The sequence below is a fragment of the Cynocephalus volans genome, chromosome 2 (assembly GCF_027409185.1).
Source record: "Cynocephalus volans isolate mCynVol1 chromosome 2, mCynVol1.pri, whole genome shotgun sequence".
Classification (NCBI taxonomy): domain Eukaryota; kingdom Metazoa; phylum Chordata; class Mammalia; order Dermoptera; family Cynocephalidae; genus Cynocephalus; species Cynocephalus volans.
This window is the reverse complement of record NC_084461.1, coordinates 202033320-202055752: the sequence shown is the minus strand read 5'-3', so window position 1 is coordinate 202055752 and position 22433 is coordinate 202033320. Positions and strand designations below refer to the sequence as shown.

General features: G+C 50.4%; 1 protein-coding gene across 1 annotated transcript in view; it reads left to right on the top strand.

Moving 5' to 3' along the window:
* TTC28 (tetratricopeptide repeat domain 28) overlaps positions 1–22433 on the top strand; it is a 703516-nt gene that overhangs the window by 644401 nt on the left and 36682 nt on the right. The window contains exon 13 of the mRNA XM_063085699.1: positions 6159–6299. Coding sequence (XP_062941769.1) covers positions 6159–6299 — 141 coding nt within the window. The remainder of the gene's footprint in view (positions 1–6158; positions 6300–22433) is intronic.

Genomic DNA, 22433 nt, shown 5'->3' with positions numbered 1-22433 from the left:
ATGGGGATGGAGCATCCCACGAAATCCAAGAGCAAGCTTGGAACAGAAAAGAAAAGCTGTGGGAGCCCCTGGGCTGTGTGAGGTTCTCATCTCTGCACAGCCACTTCATTAGGCACCTCCAGCTGCAAACCTCAGTTTACAGAATGTTCTCTGCTCCTAGTCTGAGAGGGAAAATGGCCATCCTCCATGGCTCCCGTGCTCACCCACCACCAACAGAGCTAGCCATGGGAAGTCACGCTCAGCTCTCCCTGCATTCCAGTGCTCAAATTTTGGGGAAAGGAGTTAGATCAACGGACCTTAGGGCAAAGTCTACCTCTGATCCAGTCAGCAATGGTGGGGGTGTGTGGGGAGAGTGTCACCAGGTATAAAGTTGGTACTGGGAACTTGCTCCTGTGACCCTGTGGATTGTAGAGGCAATTTCTAGAAGTATACTCTTTAAGATCAGGGCAGCTGCTCCAAAGCAGCCTACTACACCGTCCCTTTCTCCCCATCCCCAACAAGTAGCCTATTTCCCTGCTTTAAAGACGCGTATCAGCTTTTCTGTTTCTTGGGTTCTTCTATGTGAGATAGCCCGTGGAGTAGGATGCTTTCCCCCCTTATCCTACTGTCCCTAAAAGTAAACCAGGCTCTTTTCATCTTAAATGTTTACTGATAATATGGAAAATCAAACAGGGACTAGTAAGTAATTCACATGGGAAACTTTCAAAGGTCTCAGAAATCTTGAGATCCCGAAGTCTCACATCTTTAGTTTCTGGCACTCTTGCTTAATGGCTTCTGGGAAAAACAGGCCCTTTAAGCTGTTGGCAGATGGGCCATACAAAACCCAGAAAATGCCCTTGGTCCTTGTCATCTGTGCATCTTTTCATATCTCCAAGACATTCTCTGATTCCTGGTTGTGGAATCCCACAGTACAGGGTGCAAGCCTATTCAGAACTGGCGTCTCAAAATCAGGAGGCTCTAAGTGATTACATGCGGTGGCAGCAAATGAACTAATTCTTGCTTCCTCAAATTTTGCCAGTTGTAAAGAGATCTTCCCTTTGAAAGAAGGGGCATTTCTCTGCTTTTGATCTAGTCCATCGGGTGTGGAGCAGGTGGTATAGGAGCTTCCTCACTGCCCTGTAGACAGGAAGCTGAAGATGGAGCTTCTCGCTCACCATTTCCACTGTCAGGGTTGCAAGTGGATGGTCTTTGGCAAGTAACTGGTTATCTGTGCAAAAGAAGCCTGGAGATGGGGGTAGGTGGAATGGAAAAAGAATGAGTTAGCAAAAAGATGTTGAGACATGAATAAAACTGTGCCTATGTGGAGATTTAGTCGCAACTGTCAGAGGAATGACAGGGAGTGTATGCTTGGAGAGATCAGGAGGCCACGCTTGCAAATGAAAATCCTCTCTGGAACCTCTTGCCAAGCCCTGTCGCCGAGAACAGGATAAGCTCTGGCATGGCTCGGAGGTGCTTGATTCATGGGCCATTTCCATCTCTCTGGGGAAAGCTCCACGTGAACAGCATTTTGGAGCCTGCCTCTGGTGATGTCATGATTTATATTTCCCAGATCAGGCGGTAGCTGGGCTTCTTGCAGGGTCCTTGGGACAAATGCTGGTAGGGTACGTGGGCACCATGCTGGGCAGGTGGGTACCTGCTGCCTGCCTCTGGACTGCTCTCTCTCTCCAGCCCCCCTTTCAGCCCTTGCCAGGACTCATCCCTCACTGTCCTGCAATTAGGTCAGCTTTTACTGGCTTTGACCTTTTGCCCTCACTTTTCTCCATGACTGTGATGATATAAACCTCAACCTTCCACTCAACTCCAGGCAGTGGACTGGGGAAGGGTCCAGTCAGGACTCTGGCTGGGGGTAAGTCCCAAGTCAGGGGCCAGGAGCAAGAACAGATTCCTCTCCCTCCCTCAAGGGTCCAAGAGTAGAAAGGACCAGGGATGGAAGTGCAAGCCAGAACCCTTAGGCCTAGAGAACCATGAGGAAAGAGGAGAGAGTGTGGTGGTCCAGTCCAGGCAGCAGGACAAGAGGCAGGGTCAAACGGTCCAAAGCTGGGTGGACAGGACTGGAATGGAAGCAGAATGGGCAGAAAAGAGAAGCGGGATCTTAGCACCTGGTGCACCCCTAGCTTTCCAGTGCTGGGCAGCTGGTTGGTCGGGAGCGCCTCCTGTTTCCACTCCTCCTGCCTTCCACCCGGCTCTTGTCTCCTCTCCCCCCAGGCCCTCTGGCATCCTCTCTGCTGAGCTGTGACCACCAGTTTTGCTGGCAAAGCCAGTGCTTCTCTATTGGTCCTTCTCTGTTTCAGATGGTGACCATTAGAAGAGTGGCCAAAATTAGGCATGAGTTTAAGTTCTCCAGGAACTTTTCCTCCACAACTACTGTTTGTTCATTCATTCATATTTTCATATTCATTCTTTCTTCCTCTCTTTGATTCTCTCCCTGTCTCTCTCCCGTCGACACTGGTGGTTCATTCAGTCTCTATATGTGCACATATACATACCACTATGTAGTAACTTATTTTTTGCCTTGCACAAATTAGTGTGCCCATTTGCCACCTTCTTTGAGCTCCTCAAGGGCAGAGGCTATCTTCATTTTAATTGCAGCCCCAGCTAAGGACCTGGCACATATGGTCACACAGTTAATATTTTTGAGGGTCAGTTGGCCTCATGGCTGGATGAATGAATGAATGAATGGCACCAAAGTTTATCTTACTTTTCTGAATCCCTCTCGGGATTCGGTAATAGAAGGACTTATTTTATTTTTTAAATTAACATACAGTATGTATTAGTCAATATCAAAGCAGGAACAAGAGACCACACAGTAATTTGAGTAGTTTAAGATAAAGAATTGTTAGCTATCATAGGAACTAAAATGAAAAGGGATTGGCTAGTAAGAACTAAGAGTACTCTAAAGAATGCTAATCATATTAGATCGTAAATGCCTTGAAGGCAGGTATAATGTGACTCTCATCTGCTTAGCCATTATAGTTCTTGCTCATGGGTCCCACTCAGTAATCATTGTTGAATCAAAGTGAATTGAATCTGTAGTGACCAGACTAGGTGTGATGTACCATCTCCAGAAAGCTGCTCAGAGAAATAAGTTCAGGGGAGTGCTTGTGCTAGGAGGATGGGTGTCAGAGCACTCTTGGGACCCCTGCTGTATAGATGAGGCTTGTTTTGTAAATGGGAGAATCCCTTATCTGTGACATTGCCTGTTTGTTTTTCCTTTTGGTGTTAATACTTTGAAGGGTCAGGAAACAGGCCCATTAAGCATGAGATTCAGTCTGTAGCTGACAGCACGAGAGCAACTGCAAGATAATGGAGGCTGAGACCAGTCTCAGCCAATTCTTCTCCCCTTTGCAAAGCGCTGAATGACAAGCAGATTTCTCAGCTCCAAGCAGGCAGTCGCATTCAGATGATAAATGTGTCCCTGGACAGAGGAGCTTGTTGAATGACATTTACCAGGGTCTCTGTGAAGGGCCCTCAGCTCCCAAGGGAGCACTTCAAACCTTCACCTGCTTGCCTGTTTAGCTGACATCCGTGGGGCAGTGAGAGGAATAAAACCCCTTTCCCTACTCTCCAGCATGATGGAAGCCCTGGCGATTTGTTTAGATGCTAGAAGTTTCCTGGTTTCTCTTGCTTCCTGTATTCAGCTCCTCCCTTTTCCACTCAAACCCCAGGGAGAAGAATGAAGCCTGTGAGAAGCTTAGAGCCTTAAAGGGGAGAGGCAGGAGGTCAGTGAGTGCCACAGTCCTAAGCTGGGCTGATACCCGGCTCTGCCACCTAATGCTTTTTGACCAAGTTACTTGACTTCTCCAAACCTCAATCTCCTCAGATGTAAGATGGAGATAATAAGAGCTACCTCACAGGGTTGTCAGACACATAAAATTAAATCTGTGTAAAAATACTTTGCACATTATAAAATGCCCTCTGGCATAGGTCATTCATTCACTCAGCAATTCCTCATTGCATATCTACTTGTGCCAGGTACTTACTGTGCTATGTTTGAAGAGCCAGTTCTAGACTGAGGGCTAATGGCCAGGCCTTTACTGGCCATCAGCGTGTCTCTGGGATAAATACCAAGTGTTTTTGTCTGGGTTCTCCAGAGAAACAGAACCAACAGAAGATCTACACACACACACACACACACACACACACACACACACACACACACACACACACACACACACACACACACACACACACACACACACACACACACACACACACACACACACACACACACACACACACACACACACACACACACACACACACACACACACACGAAGGTACTTCAAAAAGTTCATGGAAAGATTCATATTATCTTTTAATTCTGTATTTCCACATACTTTTTGAAGTACCTTTATATAAATAAGATATATTTATATATACTGAACATATATAAATAGAATATGTTTATGTATACATATATATATTTACTTATATAAAAAGATAAAAGGTTTATTTTAAGGAATTGGCTCACATGATTATAGAGGCTGAGAAGTCCCAGGATGTGCAGTCAGCAAGCTAGTTACCCAGAAGAGCCAACAGTGTAATTTCCAGTCTGAGTGTGAATCTGAAGGCAAAAGACCAATTTCCCATCTTGAAGACAGGGCAGAGAGCACAAATTCTTTCTTACTCTGCCTTTCTGTTCTATTCAAGTCTTCAGTGGATAGGGTGAGGCCCACTCACATTAGAGAGGGCAATCTACTTCACTCAGTCTACCTATTCAAAAGTTAATCACATCCAGAAACACCCTCACAGACACACCCAGGATAATGTTTGGCCAAATATCTGGGTACCTTGTGGCCCAATCAAGTTGACATAAAATTAAAAATAACACCAGGGTTGGTGTTTACATGGAGCATTTAAGTTTAGCAAGCAGCTTTATATTCTGTGTCTCTTTTGGCCTCCAGAATGACCCAGTGAGAGGCTTATTACCCTTCTCTGTCACAGGCATCACCAGTGACAGTGTTTGAAACCAGTCATGTTTGTGTTAAACCCAAATCTCCATACTACAAACTTCTTCCCTCTCAGTGACAGGAAGTCTGCCCCTTTTCAGAGTTCCACTTGCCTAGCGAGTGAGAGGCTTGCAAGTCTGTCTTCTGCCTCTAGTACCCTGGAACCCTGCATTCATCTACGCTGATACTTAGTCAGCAGGGAACTGTAAAAGAGGTTGTCCTGTGGGCTGAGAGCTACATGTAGACTAGATATCCTTCAGCAGCTCAACAAAGGCTGAATGTAACCCTGATGTCGAAGGAAGGTAAGGACTTGACGTAGACACATGCCTTTGCTGGGCTTCCATTGGGTGTGAGGTGTGGGGTAGATTGGAGGAGGTCAGGTGCAGTGGGCAGCACTCCCGTGGACACTTGTACCCCTGCTGTGGCTATCTTTGTCTCATTGTGGCACAGTGCATGGTTTTCACATTTCATAAGCCTTTTGTCATTTTAATCACACTGGTGTATCAAGGCACTCCTGGGTATTTCTGTTTATTTAAAACCCATTGTGAGATGTTCTGTTAAAGTATGTCATAGGGGAAATATGATTTATTAATTCAAAAACAGTCACATCCTCATGCTAAGCTTGGAAAATAAGACCAATCAGCAGCGTTTCTCAAGCCTACATTTCACACAGTGCCCACTCTACCTGGCATAGCAGCCACTTGTGAACTTGTTTGTCTACTCATCTGGAAAATGTCATTTTAGGCTATGTGTCCTCCATGCCTCACATGGTGCCTGCACAATATAGGTGTTTAGTTACTGTTGCTAGAATGGACTGGACTGGAACTGGTGCTGGGGGGATTGTCACACAGCTATGCTCATCACAGCTTTACTCTGGCAAGCATGCCCAGCCGGCACATCACAGACAACATGTTACCTAGTGTGTGTCGTGCATGTGCTAGACACTGGGAATACACTACTTATTCAGGCACAGCTCCTGCCTGTAGAGAGCTAAGTGGGGGGCGACAACCAACCAGAGTTCATCTTGAGAAGCACTGGAAAAAAGAGATGTAGAAAGAGGGCCTCAAAGACACCAGGGTGATGCTGGCATCAGGAGGCATCAGTACTAGGGGTTTGTTGGGTGGCAGAATGGCACTGGACCTCAGAGCTGACTTCCATAGCTCAGCGCTTCTTTTCTCTCATTGGCTTTTTCTGCAATTCTTCCTGCAGAGCCTGTGCCAGCAGTGAGACAGAGAGTGAAGCTGGAGACATCATGGACCAGCAAATCGAAGAGATGAACAACAAGCTGAACTCAGTTACAGACCCCACTGGCTTTCTGCGGATGGTTCGCCGTAATAACCTCTTTAATAGGTGCGTGTAGGGCCCTTTTCCAAGGCCCAGTGCAGGGCAGGGTGCTTTAGCACAGATAACATGATGTCAGCAGATGCTCCTTCCAGCTGGTTAGGCTTCTGGCTCATGTCAGGCATTTGCAGAAGCGGGTGTGAGTCTACCACGGCCACATGCTCATCCGGGCTTCTGCTTCACAGCAGCACCTCAAGCTCAAGTGAGAAAACAGTGACAGCTTGATGTGACAATTCTCTTTTGACTGGTTGAGAGGCCCAGGGGATGGTTGGCTGCTTCTTCACGTAGCCTCAGAGCTGACTTCCCGAGCACCAAGCAAAGCTAGACAGAGTAGCTCCACATCCTTCTTTGCCAGCTTCTCCAGGTAACATGGGGCCAGGCACCTGTGCTGACTTTCTGGCCTGAGATCCAGGGAGATTATGGAAGGTGGACATACCAGCACTGTTGGAGGGAAACTGGACCCAGGTGTCAGCTCCTCCAGACCCAGACTCACCCATCTGACCAAAAAGAACTTAATTAATGGCTTTAGGATGACTCAGGGTAGAGATTGCCAAGCCAGCACACCCCTTCATCTTTCGATCAGGAGAGATACAAGCTGGGTCCAGAAAAACAGGGGCAGGCAGTCGGGTGGAGGGACACCTGTCCTACTGTCATTTGGTTTCCTGGCAACAACCTGGGAGTCACATTTTGATAAGCCTCTCCAAAAAGACATCGAGGACTCTGTAGGTCCCTGCCACAGCCTGAGGGCCTACCTCTGAAGGACAACTGATTGACCCTAGAGCACAGGAGGGAAGTGACTGTGCACTGGGTGGGCGGCAGCCTCTGCTTGGCAGCCCTGCTGTGCAGGGCATTGTGTGCCCTGTCTGTTCCTACTCTAGGCCCTGGTTTCCTCTCATTATTGTGCTGTCAAGGTGACAAACTGTGTTTATTTCCCCAGGGCTGAGCTGAGTGGGAAGGGAGCCAGAGGACGGAGATGTAGAAACTAGTAGTTTGGTTGAAAGGATGCCAGAACTTTAGGCTGGTTCACCCCAGTTCCTTCTGCTCTGTTACCTTCACAGGTGTCCCTCGTGGCTTTTGGTTTCATGTAGAGACAAGACCAGGTATGAATAGGCATGGGATTGGGCCTGGCTCATGTCCTTGCAGTGCCAGCTTCTTGGCCTGTGAGGCAGGTGATTCTCAGTGCTGCCAGGTGGTGTGATTTGTGGTGGTAAATGAGTGCAAAGAGCTCGGAGCTCGGGCCCTGGCCTGACCACTTGCCAGCTGTGTGACACTGGGCAGGCGATTTCACCCCTGTCAGCCTCAGTGTCCTCATCTCTGGAACGGGGACAAGCTTTCTACCCTGCAAGTTTCTTTGAATGTGGAAATTAAAGTAGCTAATATATAAAAGCACACTGACTGGCTTCTAATGCATAGAAGGCACTGTACACATGGTGGCCTTCTACTGTCTTTAGTCAAATAGGAAGAATAGTGCTAAACTTGAATTCTTAAGATAACGTGGATGGATAAACTTTGGAAGGATGAAATTTCTATGTGCCTGTGCAGCAGCTGTTAGCTGCCTTGGGTTGTAGCCTCACCCACCCTTCCTCTATCTATCCCACTTCACGTCCTTCATGTGAGAGAGCTGCCAAAGGCAGACCATCAGGCATCCATGGCCGACCTGATTGCAGTTGGGAGCCCCTGGGCCCTCTGGCACTATGGATAGAAGGGGGCAAGCCAGGTATATCTGGGAGCCTAGCTTATCAACCCTGGGATGGAGGTGGTCTGAATTTTGGTTTGTGGAGTTGCTGATTATGAGAAGATGAGCAGCTCTGAGGTAGGTCCTATAATTACAATACTGTGGATAAGTTTGTTCATTTAAACAGTGCAGTCTGTGCCCCAGACAGGCTGAGTACTAGCCCCAGTGCTGGGGACTAGAACCCAGCTCCCTTGCAGTTCCATCCCCAGGAAAGGAAAGGAGTTGGAAGAGGTCTCTATAGACGCTTCAATCCTGACCTTTTAGAGGCTACTGAGGATGGACTGATGAGGGAAACAGCTGCATTCCTTCAGCTTCAGTGCAGTGAGCCCTTAAGGCCCAGGACAGTTTGCAACACTGTGTGTTCACTGCTGCCTTCCTGACAAGCCCACGAAGAGGGGGCTCTGGCCTGCATCCACAAGAGAGCAGAGCTGTAGCTGAGTGAACTACAGAGGCAAATGTATCCTTCTTAGGTAAAATGTGTGAGCCCTTGCATACTGCCATTGCAGCCTCACCTACCGCCAACCAGCACAAACAGACTTGGAGGATGGAGACCTGCCCACAAGCAGGTGCCAAAGCCACATTTCAGGTTACGCCTCCCAGCTGCCCTGCTGGCCCCTGCCTTCCCACGTCCCCTGCCTGCTCTGGGGTCCCAGGCTTCCCTCTCTGCCCCTTCCATGGCCAGGGGTCTGGGCTTAGAGGTATTCTGGCTTGTCACTGAGCAGAGCAGCTAAGAAGTAGCTTTTCTGCAGACTCCTGCTAGTAATTCAGGCTTGCAGAGCACTCGTCCCCTGGAGCCCACGAGGTGAAGTAGAAGCAGCCATGTGTGCAGGGCCCTGTGCACTGGAGTAGCACCAGCTCTCCTCTCCAGGGGCTCTCTAGCTCAGTGATTTTATGGATTTCTTGGCACCTTTGTTCCTGGGCAGTTTGCTAGACTGATTTGGTGATGAGATTGCCATAGCTAATGCAAGTCAAGCAGACTTGACTTTAGAGTTTTTCTCCCTTGCCACTCCAGGAATTGGTCTTTGTTCTGCCTTTGTTTTTGAGATCTCTGCAACCACTATACTTCTTCTTGCCTGTGTACTTTGGCAGAGTACACATTTGCATTTTGAGCCCAGGGCAGTCACCACTAGTGAATGAAAAACAAGGACACTTCCCTTCCCTAGCATCCTGACCTGCTGTGGGCCAGAGGGCAGAGCAGCAGCCCTGGGCTTTGGAAGGTATGCTGAGGGCTGGGAGGCCAGCTTGTGGGGGTGGGGTGTGTGTGTGTGTGTGCGTGTGGTTTGGGGGGGTATGTGGGGGGGTTGTGTGTATGTGTGTATGTATGTATGTGTGGTATGCCATGTATGTTGGGGGGTGTGTGGTGTGGCATGTGTATGGTGTGTGTGGCGTGTGGTATGTATGTGTGTGTGGTGTGTGTGGGGTGTGGTATGTGTGTTGGGGTGTGTATGTGTGTGAGACTGAACCTCAAGGTAGTCAGCAGATCACATTTGCTGCAGGAAAGAGGAGGAAGAACAGGACAGGCTTTTAACTGCATCCTGGATCTAGGCCTTAGGGCAGTGCCTGGGCGTGAAAGGTGCACCCATCCAGGATCAATTAGGACCAGTATCCCAGAGAAAGATTCTGACTCCTGTTGCCACCACTAGTGCAACATGCATCCTAGGTCTTTAATTATTCATGTTATGGATGTGTGTGTGACATAACACGGGGAGGGTCTTTTCTGTTTCCCAGAGATCAGTGGCTAGAGCCAAAACAGAGAACAAAGTGTTAAGTCTCACCGTTTTGAAGAGAGGTGCTGCTGCAGGGCCCATGCCTGCCTGCAGGTCTCTGCACATTCCACCTGGTACTCCCCACACACTCCCAGTCTCTTATAGAAGACTGGGTGGGGAATCCACAAGTGAGAATCCTTGCCTGCTCAGGGATCCTCCCAGAGAATCACTCACAAAGACTGGGGTCCTGCAAAGGGGAGAAAGGCATCCCCATCTTGTAGGGCCTGGGAGAGAAGAGACTAAAGAGAGGGTCAAGGAGAGAGTGGGCGGGCCACAGTGTGGTCTGCACACCCATGTCTAGTGTGGCACAGATGTGTGTATGTCGCATTGGGTGGGTCCTGTGGGCTCAGCCCCTTGTTGTTTCCCCATCCAGGAGGCTGTCTGCTGGGCAGGGGACCTAAAAGGCAAGTTATGGGGTATGCAGCTAGTGGCAGAGTAGAGGGGGCTCCAGAGGAGCCAGAGCTGGCTGCTGTGTCAGGGGGTACAGGGGAAGCCCTGCAGGAAGCCCTGCAGGAGTCAGACTGTGACCGTGGGGAGTGGGGAGCATTCCCAGAGCCTGCCCTGCCCTCCAAATCCCTGAGCAAAAGCCTGGCCTGCAGTGGAGGCAGGCGGGGATGAGGTGTGACTGCATAGGAGGATTTCCTAAAGGTGCAGGGAAGGGAGAGGCAGCAGGACGAAGTGAGATCAGGGACTGGAGAGAAGGAGAACTGTCCCCACAAGGGCAGCCCAGCCAGTAAATTAGGACTGGTGCACACCTGTGTCCCTCTCTATGCTCCTGCTGTGCAGGGGAGATAACGCCTACTGGTAAGCGTTGTTATGAGGGTGCAGTAAATGTCACGATAAGTAGATAGATCCTGCTGGGAAGCAAGTAGTTTCTTTCTCTCCCCACCTTGAGTCTGAGGTATCTGTGGCACCAAAGGCTCTTTGGGGGGTTGGTGAGTGAACCGCTCAAAAGATCCAAAAGATCAAATATCCACCCAGAAACCTGATTGGATAGCTTGATGCTGCTTCTCCTTACAACCTCTCTCAGGCCACCAGATTCCAGAAAGATTGAGTAATTGCAGAGTGATGACCCAGTCAGATATCAACTATAGCCTGCTCTTTGTTGGCGGCCCTGTGACTCCTGGTCCCAACAAGAGCTGAGTGTTCTCTACATCTCTGACCTGGACCAACCCCCTGTCCATATCCACCTCACTGTGCCTACTTCAGGCAGGGGCCTTACCTGCTGACAGCCACTCCAGCTGCTGGATCCAGTCACCCCACCTCAAGTGGGAGCCCCTGTCCTGGCATTCCATCTGAAGGCACAGCCAGCCTCCTTAGGCCCCCCTGCCTGTCCTGATGCAGTGCCTCAAGGCACCAGGCTCCCCCACGTGTTGTCCACTCACCAGGTCAACAGATCCCTCCTGTGCCTGCACACTATACTCTCTCACATTCTGTGCTTCTCTCCAGGCAGCACAAACACAAACGAGGTGCAGGTATGAAATTCGGAAGTACCTCTCAGAAGTCACTGTAGAAGCAGGTCCATCAGGTAGTGATGAGTTCATTCAGAATACAAAAGGAGTCCCCACAGGTTGCCTCTAAGTTCAAGCTTGCCGATATATTTTAAGGTACAATTTTATAAGTAATATTTTTTTTTATCACTTGTTTCTTTTCTTTTTGTGTATGTGTTTGTGTGTGTATGTCTCTGTGTGTGTGTGTGTGTGTGTGTGTGTGTGTGTCTGGTGTATAATTGTTTGCAATTACTTGGTCCTAAAGGTGAGATACAACAATCAGGAACTTGCTCCCAGAGAACTCTGGAATGAGAAGCAAGGGACTTGGGAGTAGGTGAACTTTGCCCTGGCACTAGGAGCGGTACCACTCTCCCCTTTCTCTGAGGGTTCTCCGTTTCTCCTACACAAAGTTTAGGAGAAACATGCACGGATTGAGGACCTAGGAAGTGATTGTGCCTGGAAAGGACCCATGCTCTGGGGTGTGTATAGCTACAAGGGCCTGAGCCACCTCTCCCTCTGTACCCCCACCCTGGCTAATGTAAGAAGTTGGTGATTTGGGGCATACCTATACCTGTGACCAAGACTCAGGCCTGGGAGGGTTGTGGGGCCTTGATGATGACTTCAGCCAGCATTTGGGTGGTCTCCAGGTAACTGCTGAGAACCTTTTTTTGGAAGACTTCATTCCACCTTCTGAGAGGGTTGAGGGTGTTCTCTCCAACCAGGTTGACAGAAGCTGAGCAGCCCACCATAGTGAGCTCATCCCATGTCATCCAACCAGGCCCAGGCTATCAGAAAACCAGCATCACTTCATGGCCCTGGGTTAGGGCTATCCCAGTGAAGCCCGTCCCACCACCTGCATAGTGACCAGTACCTAATGCGCCTCTTTACCACTTGTTTCTTTGCTTATTTTCTTGTTCCAAAAATGATTTGACAGTTTATCAAAACATATACAAATACCAGAAGATCACATAAAAATAAATAAATGGATGAAAAAATCAAGATAGAAAATGAAGGTAGAAGAGAAGGAGTGAAGTTTATACTCAAAACATACACTGTTAAGCACTGCTGGAGATGGACACAGATTGGACTCTGAGTTTTCTTAGCAGTCAAAGTAAGGAGGTCAGCTTCCTACCTGATATCCTGGCCTTGGCCCTGGTCCTTCTCCTGGCCCTGCCCACACCTACTGAATGAGAATCTGTGGTTTAACAAAGCCCCCAGGTGTTTCTTATGAAAATTAAAGTTTGAGAAGGCTGCTGTGCCTTTGCCTGAAGCTCACCCTCCAGTGCAGTTCCTAGGGGGCCCTGAGCACTAAAGCCTGGCCTGCTCCTCTCTCTGCATTCCCCACACCCCTTACAGCACTTCCACCCCCATAATCTCACACCCTAAATGCAATTTGCTGCTAAGACCTGCAGGATCAACCCACTGTCATTTCTGGTCTCCATCCCTTCTGTCTATTCCCATCGCCGTCCCTGTTCCTTGAGCACTCACTGTTCTCATGAAATTGTAGTTTAATATAATCCTAGGAACAGCCTCAAAAGGTTGCTGGTGCTCAGCGAGGTTAATTGCCCCAAGTCTCCCAACTTGTCAGTGGTCAGGGATGGGATTTGCCCCTTGCTGGGTGTGACTCCATACCCTCCGCTGCTGCCTGTTGTCACTTGCTGTCCTTCCCTCTGGCTGGAGCACAGTTTTGATTGTGTCACTCTCTCCCTTGGAGTCTCAGGGGCTCCCAGTGGAGTCAAGTTGAAGTGGCAGAGTTTGGTATTTAGGTCCTTCACTGTCCCACTCTGCCATCCTTCCTACTTCTTATTACATTCTCCCCTTACCCTCTGTCCTAACCCAAAAGAAGCCCAGACCTGCCCTTTCCCACCTCAGGGCCTTCATTTAAGCACAAGGACATGGCCAAAAAGGTCTTTCCCCTGAGGTGCCATCTCAAACACAGCGTCTTTCACAAATCCATCTTGGGTTGCCCTAACTGGGAATAGTTTCTCCCTTCTCTGAAATTCCCAGCACTTTCGCTCTTGAATAGGGAGCCACTGCCTCTTGCCTTGCATATGTTACATATGTCTGTGTCCTCTCACCTCTCTGGCTATGCACTCGCCCAAGGCGGATCATGTCTGATTTCTCTCTGTATCCTCCAGGGTGCCTAGTGTTAGGTGGGTGCAGGTACTTGCTCATTTACAGAAGGGAGGGAGGAAGGTGAGGATTGAGACAGACATTAAATAACCATAACAACAACAGCAGCAAAGATGATGATGACAGCAGGGAGCATCTGTGGATTACTCAGCAAGCACCCAGTGCCATGCTAAGTGCTTTACATGTGTAATCTTCATCCCTCCAACAGCCATGAGGTGTACTGTTATGACACAGAGGCTCAAAGAGGTTCAGTTGGTTGCCCAGGGTCTTACAGCTAGAAAGAAACAGAGCCAGTACTGAGATCCAGGTCTCTCAGACTCCAAAGACAGTGCTCGTGGCCTCTGCTCATCTAACTCCCCTGTCAAGTGATCACCAGCCTTTGCTTGAATTCCTCCAGTGACAGGGAGCTTACCACCCACTAAGACAGTACATTCTGTCTTTGGACACCTCTGACTAATCCATCTCTGGAGGTTCTTTGTGAACTGGAGAGTGAGACCCCACAAGTTTGTTTAGGGGAAACAAGCTCAGACTTGCAAACTTCCTAAGGATGCAGAGTCTTTGGAAAGGGGGTTTGCTGTATTGCTGGCATGCATCAGCTGGGAAGGCTGCCACACAAAGGATTGTCTTTTCTTCTCTCCAACCCTGAGCACACAATAAGCCCACCCCCACTGACTGCCTGACTCGGGCCTCTGTCCTGACCTGAGGCCTAGACCTGTAGTCAGCAGGAAAAGCCTGTGCAGTGCTGGCCTGGGCATCAGGTACTTCCAAGGTGACTATCTCCAGGCTTGGCTATGGAGCCTCCTGCATATTATGGCAAAGAGCAGATGGCCATAGCAAAGCATCCGAGTAAGCAGAGGCTGGACACCATCCACTGTAGCCATGGTATCTGTGGAAGGGCAGGTCCAGGCCCTCTTGGTGGAGGCATGTGCCACAGCCCTTAACCTAGGCCAGGAACCCACCATGGACCCATTATGCCCAGGAGAGTCCAAGAGCAGCTCCAGAATCATCCCTGGACTTGAGAGGAGCCTTAAAGAGCAGGGTCCCTGCCTGAGCCCTTCTCCCAAGGAAGGAGCCAGGCACTTGGTAATTAAGGAGGTGAGAGGCAGAAAGTGCCAACGGCTTATTGAATAAGCATTGGACAAGTTCATCTCCCAGAAGAGACAACCTTTTGTGTGAGGATGTTCATGGAGGAGAGTCACTGAATGGTATCAGAATCCTTTTTTAAAATTGAATTGAGGCATCTCTGGCTACTTGAATATAATGGATTTACCAATTAATTTTTCCATTGGTACCTTAAAACCCAGGTTCAAATCTCAGGCCAGCTCCCACCCCTCAGAAGTTGCAGCTCAGATTTCAGAGCCTCAGAGAGGATTTGTGAGCATCCCAGTCAGGGCTAAGGTGAGGGAGAAAGGAACAAAATGATTTAGTAGGCAGCACAATCCCAATAGAGCAGGAGCTACACTCACTGCCAGATGCTCTCCCAAGAGCTGTCCTTCCTGTGAAGCAGGGAGCCCCAACCCAGAGAGGCTGAGGGGCTTGCCTGAGTGAGCGAGTGAGCAAGTGAGGAGCAGAGGCAGGATTGCCTCCAGGGCAGCCTGACTGCAGCACAGAGGACCTGGAAAATGGAAATGCGAGATAAAGACATCCCGAGAAGGTGAGGAGCATGTGTCTGAGCAGAGGAGAAATGGCAGGGCTGAAAAAAGGCAGCCACACATTGAATGAGCCACCACTACCAAAGAAGTGGCCTTTTCTCCTCCCTGCCCCCTACACAAAGTTCATCTGGGGGCAGGGTCCTGCTCACCAATGGACCTGGAAACTGGTGCTCTGTGCATTGTCCTGGGGAAGAGGGCGCACTCTAGATGAGGTTCAGGGCCTGATGTCACACAGCACAAGGCCTGGGGCTTCCCAGAGATCAGAGGCCCTGAGGCTGCAGGCTCCTGTCCCTCATGTCATGTCCTGTCCTTCATGTCACTGCCTTAGGGAGATGCTTACGGTGGAGGTGGCCCGAGGGCACAAGAGGATTTGAATAACATACACATGTCATGGCCCAGCTCTGGTCCACCCTAGAAGATGCCCCATATCAGTTAGTTCCCTTCTCTCCTCTCCAGGTCAGACATCTAAAGATGTCATGGCTGCATGTGCCCCGGGGGAAGTGTTCCTGGCCCTGTGTCTAGACAGTTAGTGCCTGGTGGGGAATTGAACCCTAGAGGAACAGGAGGGTAGGACACAGGGAAGAGGTGGAAAGGAGAAGACGCTCCAAGAAGTCCCTGGCTCTGCAGCCCTCATTGGAGCATTAAGACCACATGCCCACAAACAAGCACACATGTGCACAGCAGCTCTCAGGCCCTGCTTGGTCCTCATTAGATCGTGAACTCCAGGAGGGCAAGGACCAAATCTCCCTGTTCACTAATGCCTCCCTTGCAGCTTGTCCAGGGCCAGCCACCTAGGAGGTGCTCAGTAAGCACGTGTTGAGAGTGAGTGAGCGCTATCATTTCTCCACAGTTCCATGAGGAGCAAAGCCTTCCCTTCATCAGATTGCCCCTTTGTGTTTTCCTGAAGTGGCACCCATCCTATCTGTCCCCTTTCCAGACCAAGATTCTTGTTCACATCTAAAAGAGCCTGTCCCTCCCTTTCAGGACTATCTGACTCTGGGTTCATGTGTGCATAGGAGACCAGCCGGTCTACTGGTACAGAGCTCTGGCCCCTCAGGAGTCTTCGAGACTGCCCCAAGCTCTGGTTTACTGGCTCCTCCTTCCATGCCACCTGGTCAGACCCACTGCAGAGACAGGTGGGACAGAATCTGAGTCAGGCCAGCTCCATCCATCCCTGTAGTCTTCAAGCTTGAGCAGGAACCCATTCCTTAGTCTCACCTGAGGGAGAATTGAGCCCCTATTTCCCTGTTTGCATCTGACACTTCCCTGCCTAGGAGGCAGTACTGTTCCACATGTGGGGACACCTGGCTCCTCAAGCCAGAAAGCTGCAGAATCGCTGCCTGGATAGCCAGGTCGGGGTGGCCGAGCAGAGCAGGGTGAGGTGAGAACCTGCCCGGCAGAATGCAGGGCCTGCTGGCTCCTCAGAGGAGGAGCCTGTCCCAGCGGCCCGAAGCAATCAGTTCATTTAGCTGTTCTCCATCTTTGAATGTGAAGCGAGAAAGAGAGAGAGAGAGAGAGAGAGAGAGATGGGATGGGAGGTGCTTACACTTCTGTGTGCACCCATGAACTGACTCCCCTCTTTAAAGGGAAGCCAGGGGAGCTGCTGCACACCTTGGCAGGTGGGCGCTTCTCCCAGGCCTGGCCTGGGTAATATGATGTCTTCTGCAGTTACAAATCCTCTCCTGCCTTAGGAGTAGATCTCTTCATCCCCAAAGGGGAGATTCATGAGCAGCACATGCAGCCCAGACTGGCTAGTGTTGGTCATCAGCTCAAAGACATAAACCACACCCCCAGTGCCTCTACCCCCGTCAGTGGCTCTTCACATTCTGTCTTGTAGCTCTGCATTTTGTACGTGCAGAGGCCAAGCAGTGGCTTACCTCTCCCTGGATATGTGCTTAGTCCCTCTCCTTTTCCTGCCACCACACAGACTGCCATGCCACAGAGAAAATGACTGTTTCTCCAGAAATAGATTAATAAACATCTTCAGAGGTATGAGCTAATAAAGACAGTGCAATGTGAGAAAATCCTCTGCCAAGAGCTAGGCTGTCAGCCCTGTCCCTGCAATAAGTAAATGAACAGGCCAGGAGGAGAGTGAGCCAGTGCCACCTGCTGGAGTCCCAGTGGTGCAGCTGTGAATCTGTGAGCAGCCCCCAGATGGTGCTACCTGTACCACCTTCATGGACCCAGTGGCTGTGGCCGGGAGAGTGCAGCAAAAAACCCTCCCCTACCAAGTGGGAGGCCTGATCCCTGCCCTGCCTGGTGGCCTTGTGCAGGTGTCTTGCCTTCTGTGATCCTCGACTCCTCATCTGTAAAGGAAGAGCAACCCTACCTTATGGGCCCTGAGAAGGTGAGACAGAGGTGGCAAGCCTGGCAGGGCTGGCAGGAGGAGTGCATATCATCTCCTCTGGGCTGTGTTCCTAAATGGGCAATAGGAATGCCCATTCCTAGTGCTGCGGCTCACCTTCCTGCCACATGTGAAGCATGGTTCCACCCTCCTTCACAGCTCCTATTCTAGTAAGTGGAAAGCACTGCTCTCTAGTCTTAGTCCAGAGAGCTGAGACACAGAGAAGTCAGCAGGGTGAAAGGCTCTGCAGAAATCAAAGCAGTCCAGTACCCAAGGTGCTGCTGTTGAGTATCCCCTGCTCTGCTCCCTTGTCATTCTTACACAGAGCCATGGAAGCACCAGGTCATTGTGACAGTGCAGGAAGGAGGACGGTGTGCCTTAGTTCACACCTGTCAGCTGCTGTGAGCAGTCTGCTGGCTGGGCGCTCAGAGCTCAGGGGACCCTCTGCCATCTAGCTGTGACTCTGAGGCCCTAAACTGAACTTCACCACAGGAGCATGTATGTGCCGTGCCAACTCTCCTGGACACATTATAGCACTTGAAAGCTGTGCCTGCACCCTGACTGCCTGTGTCTGACACTCACATGGGGTGGACACAGGAAGGGCTGCAGAGCTCCAGGCCACGGCACTGCAGACACTCAGCAGGGGGGTTGAGGGCTTGCCTGGACTGAATAGATTTTTCATTTCTTTAAACTAGAAGAGACCTTCAAGAACTTTAGCCCAACCCTTCATTTTATAAGCAAGGAAAAAAAGAGAATAGGAAAGTGATATGCCTTGGCAGAGTCACATAGCAGTTGGTGATGTGTTTAGGCAGCCTGGTGGTCCACTCACCTCATCTGTAAACATTCAGGCCCAGGGCTAAGGAGCTGACTGCTTTGCTGTTTTGAATTATTATGAATATATCTTCATGCAGATCTCTAGGCACATGTGCCCCAGTAAAATAGCTGCACTAGGTAACTGTCAGTGTTGCAGTAAGAACTGAAGCTACATGGGAAAGGGAGTGTGCCTGTGGCCCCAGTGATGGCAGGGCTGAAGAAATCTTGGGGCCTACGAGTGTGGTCACAGAGGGGCCTTGTCCTGGCTATGTCCTGGCCTCTGAGACCCAGCCCCAAACCCTCCCCATGCCTGCACTCTGGAGGGCTCCCAGGATCCAAGGGGCCGTCACTTGCTCTTGGCCTCAGTTTCCTCCCTGCCACCTCCCCCCATACTCTGCCCCTGGGCCTGTCACTCCTGGGATGGCTGTCCAGTGGGGACCAGCTACAGGCTGCTGCTGTGGCAGCAGAGCGAGGTGCTGGGTCCCCCGGTGTGGAGAAACCGGAGGCAGCTGCCACCTGCTAAAGAAGGGAGTGAGCAGGAGGGCAGAGCCATGGTGGTAGCGGCAGTGGGGATGTGCCGCCTGGGGACGGGGTGCACAGCAAATGCCTCCTGCTGGGGGTGGAGGGAGTCTTCAGTACATTTATTTGGACCTCAAATTATGGTTTCAGGTGGGTTGGTTTGTTGTTTTCTGGTTTTTAACCACCAACTGACCATTTCTGGGCTTTTGTTTTTACTTTGAAAAGGATACTTCTAGGAATAGGTGCCCTCCACTAAACAGCAACACAGATTAGAGGGGTGTCCTCAGGAGGCTTCCTGCTTGACCAGGCAAGAGACCATGTGGCCAGATCCAGGTGTGCCCACCCCACCTAAGCCAGCTGGCATCAGTTCCCAATGACTATTACTCTAGAGATGGTTGGTCTGTGAGCTGCCAGTCCACAAGAGGGGCGAGGGTGAGAGGCTGCGAACCAGCATTCGGTATGGCATCTAGGGGACAGAGGTCAGCAAGTGTCGAGAGGTCACAGGTAGGTTTGACAGCTTTGGGGAGAGCTTAGAGAAAGGTCAGGTGCCAGGCAGGGAGACCCAATTGAGCTCAGATCTCCTCTGGCAGCTTGGGTGCCCTGCCCACCCACCAGGGTCTGGTTCTTGAATAATCTGCATCTCTTGGAAACATACCCAGATGCCCAGAGAGGGTTTCTCAGAAAACTTCTGGAGATCAAACAGGTGCCTTGAATGGCTGAGTGTTTGCCACAAAGATATCTGACTGTTCCCAACTGAAGTTGGCCTGGGGCAAGGGTGGCATATGGTCTGACCTTGGCATGCTTCCCTTATGGTGCCAAGGGGGAGAGTTCTCAGGGAGTGATGTAGATAAAAGTAGCCTCCCTCTGTTCATCCCCCATGAAGGAACTGGTAGCCTAGGGAGAGAAGCTTCCCTATCAAGCAAGCCTAGTTGTTTAAAGAGGTAGGTGGGCCTGCCTTTCCCCATAGGATAAGCCCAGAGCCCACATCCAGGCCCCCTTGGCCCACTGACTTCTCCAGCCTGCGTCCCTGACCTGTCCACAGGCCCCTCACATTCACTACCCAAGCATCCTGGTCTCCATTTCCCAACAGTGTGCCTCTCCCTATGTTCCTTCATCTTGTCCACCAGGCAGCAACTCCAGATCAGCCCTTGTGGCTGGGATCAAATGGTGCTCTCCCAGAAAGCCTTCCTTCAGCTCAACTGATCAGCAGCTAGACCAGGGACATGTGCCTTGGTGCCCCTCCACCTCTGTTGGAGCTGTTCCCTTTCCCCACTGCCTGGCCCCTCTGTGGACCCACTGTACTGACACATCATGGGCAGTGATGGGCGTGGGATGGGTTAGTACCACTGGCCCCTTTAGATGCCTCTGGCACTTCATGGCCTTTGATAAAGACAGCACTGCCAGTGCTGTGCTCTGCACCCCCAGCCTGGTCTCCACCTGCCTGCCCCAGGCCTGTCTCATCAGCTCAGACTCCCAAGCCTCTCCTGGACTGCAGGCTTTGCAGCCATCCTCTCCAACCCTTACACTGCCTACCTGTAGACAACATTGCACCTTTTTGCAGATGCAGAAAGCAGGTCCAGAGGGTGAGTGACTTACCCAAGGTTGGGATTTGAGCTTAGCAGGTCTGTCCACGATGTTCCTTTTTCACCTCCTCCTTTCAGACATTTTCCTCTTTTGAATCGGTGTCTGGAGTCAGACTCCAGTCCTTCCATGGCACTTCCTTCTGCTGTTTCCAGAAACCACATTTCAGTGGCTGGCATTGTCAGTAGGGGTGCCCTGCCAAGGCCTCCAGGGCCCACCCAGCCTGACATCCTGTGCTCATCAGGGAGGGGTGAGGTGGGCTGGCTGTTTGGTTCTGATATTTTGGCGTATGTAGCCATGCTTTGGGCCAGCTGGAAAGAGACCCTGTCTTGGTCTCTTATTCCCCAGAGGGGAGCTTGGGGTCTTTTCTTTAGTAGGAATTGTTTAGTTCAGAACCAAAGGACTTGGGGTTTGTGGAGCATCTCCATCAGTCACCATGAGGAGCTGTGGTCACAGCATCATCTGGGAATGCGTCACTCCCACTGGATGCCCCCAGCTGGATTAATTAGACTCAGGTGCCTCAAATGGGGGTACTGGAGCCCACAGTTCAGGTAGTCACCATTTAGGGTGTGAATCACGAGGTGCATGGGGAGAGGGCACTGGGTGCTCCTGCCACTGCTGCTGTATGCTGTCTGGATGGCAGCGCAGGCTCTTTAGGGTCGTGCTCCCTGTCTGCTGAGAACGCATGTGTGTAGTAACAAACAGTGCTATGACAGACACTGCATGTCATGCCAGAGCGTCTCCTCTGGAGAGCAATTTGGTAATCTCTCCTTCAGGGGAGAATTACTCTTTGCAGTGTATTCTGTGGAATTAAGTGAGCCTCTGAGTGTCACTCCAGGGTTATCTGTGCTTCACTGACTCTGATGGCAAAGGCACGCCATGGCCCCAGTCGCTTGTAATTACACATTTCCTTAGTGAGCAAGACCAAGGAGCAGACATGAGTGGGCTCTCCAGGCCCCCGAAGTCCTGCTGCTCTGATCTGCTCTTGCAGACAGTAGGCTGGGGGGCCGAGGGTGCTCGGCACTTGGCTTGGCACGACCCTAGAATTTAGGTCAAGTGGGACATTGCACAGATCACTTAGAAGGGTGGGAGAAGGCCAGTGGGTGGAAGCCATACCTGGAAAACACAAATGGATCTTTCATATCATTTCTTTTGATGTCACAGGTCCTGTCCTGGCCCGGGAGGGAAAGCAGCCCTCTGTTTTTTCTTAGGCAGCCATCAAGATGCTGTCACAACCAACAGCCCAGAGTACTTACTGAAACTCAGTGGTATCTCTGGCATAAAACATGGTCTCTGCCCTTACTGGTCCTAGAATATGTAGCAGAAAGTCCAAAACTATGCCTGGTATCTACATCAAGGTTAAGAGGTCCCTGATTTTTCAGTAGGCATGCAGAGAATACTACCAGATGGCTGCTAAGGCCACACTGGCCAGGCCAAGGGGCAGGTTCTGAGAGGTCATGAGTAGGCAGCCTTGTCCCTGCATTGGAAACAGGTTTGTTTCCCCTGCCTGCTACCTCCCCTCTTGCTCACCTGTGCATTTTGTCCTCTGTAGATCCCCAGAGACTATGACAGTGCCTGGCAAACAACTGGTGCTCAGGAAACATTTTCTAAATGAATGAATGAGTGAATGAATGAATCAATGAATGTTCTCATCCCATGTTGGGAGTGTGAAACTTGGGGTCCTTTATTAATACGTCTATATTAACAAAACTGTGCCTTGAAATGTTGCATCAGAAATTAAAAAGCAAAACAAAACCATGTGGCCACACTTGAACTGACCCACTCTGCAGGTAGTGCCTGGTGAGGCTTGTGGGCCAGCGGCCTTTAGTGCCTTGCCACAGAGCCTGTGCAGGGGCTCAGCTGGTTGCCCAGTGGCTGATCTGAGTCGAAGGTGGGGGCCAACATGCTCTTTGTCTTGTCCATGGCTCCTGCGTAGTAAATTAATTGGCATTGGGACACTGTCCTCCTCATAGCTTGGTGGCTATCACTGATTCCTAATGGTTCTCACATTTGCCTGCACACAGTCACTCCACACAGGATGTAATTAAGTCCTTTGAACAGCACTTTGGGACATTTGATTATGTAGAAAAACTCCATAGAAATGTAAGCT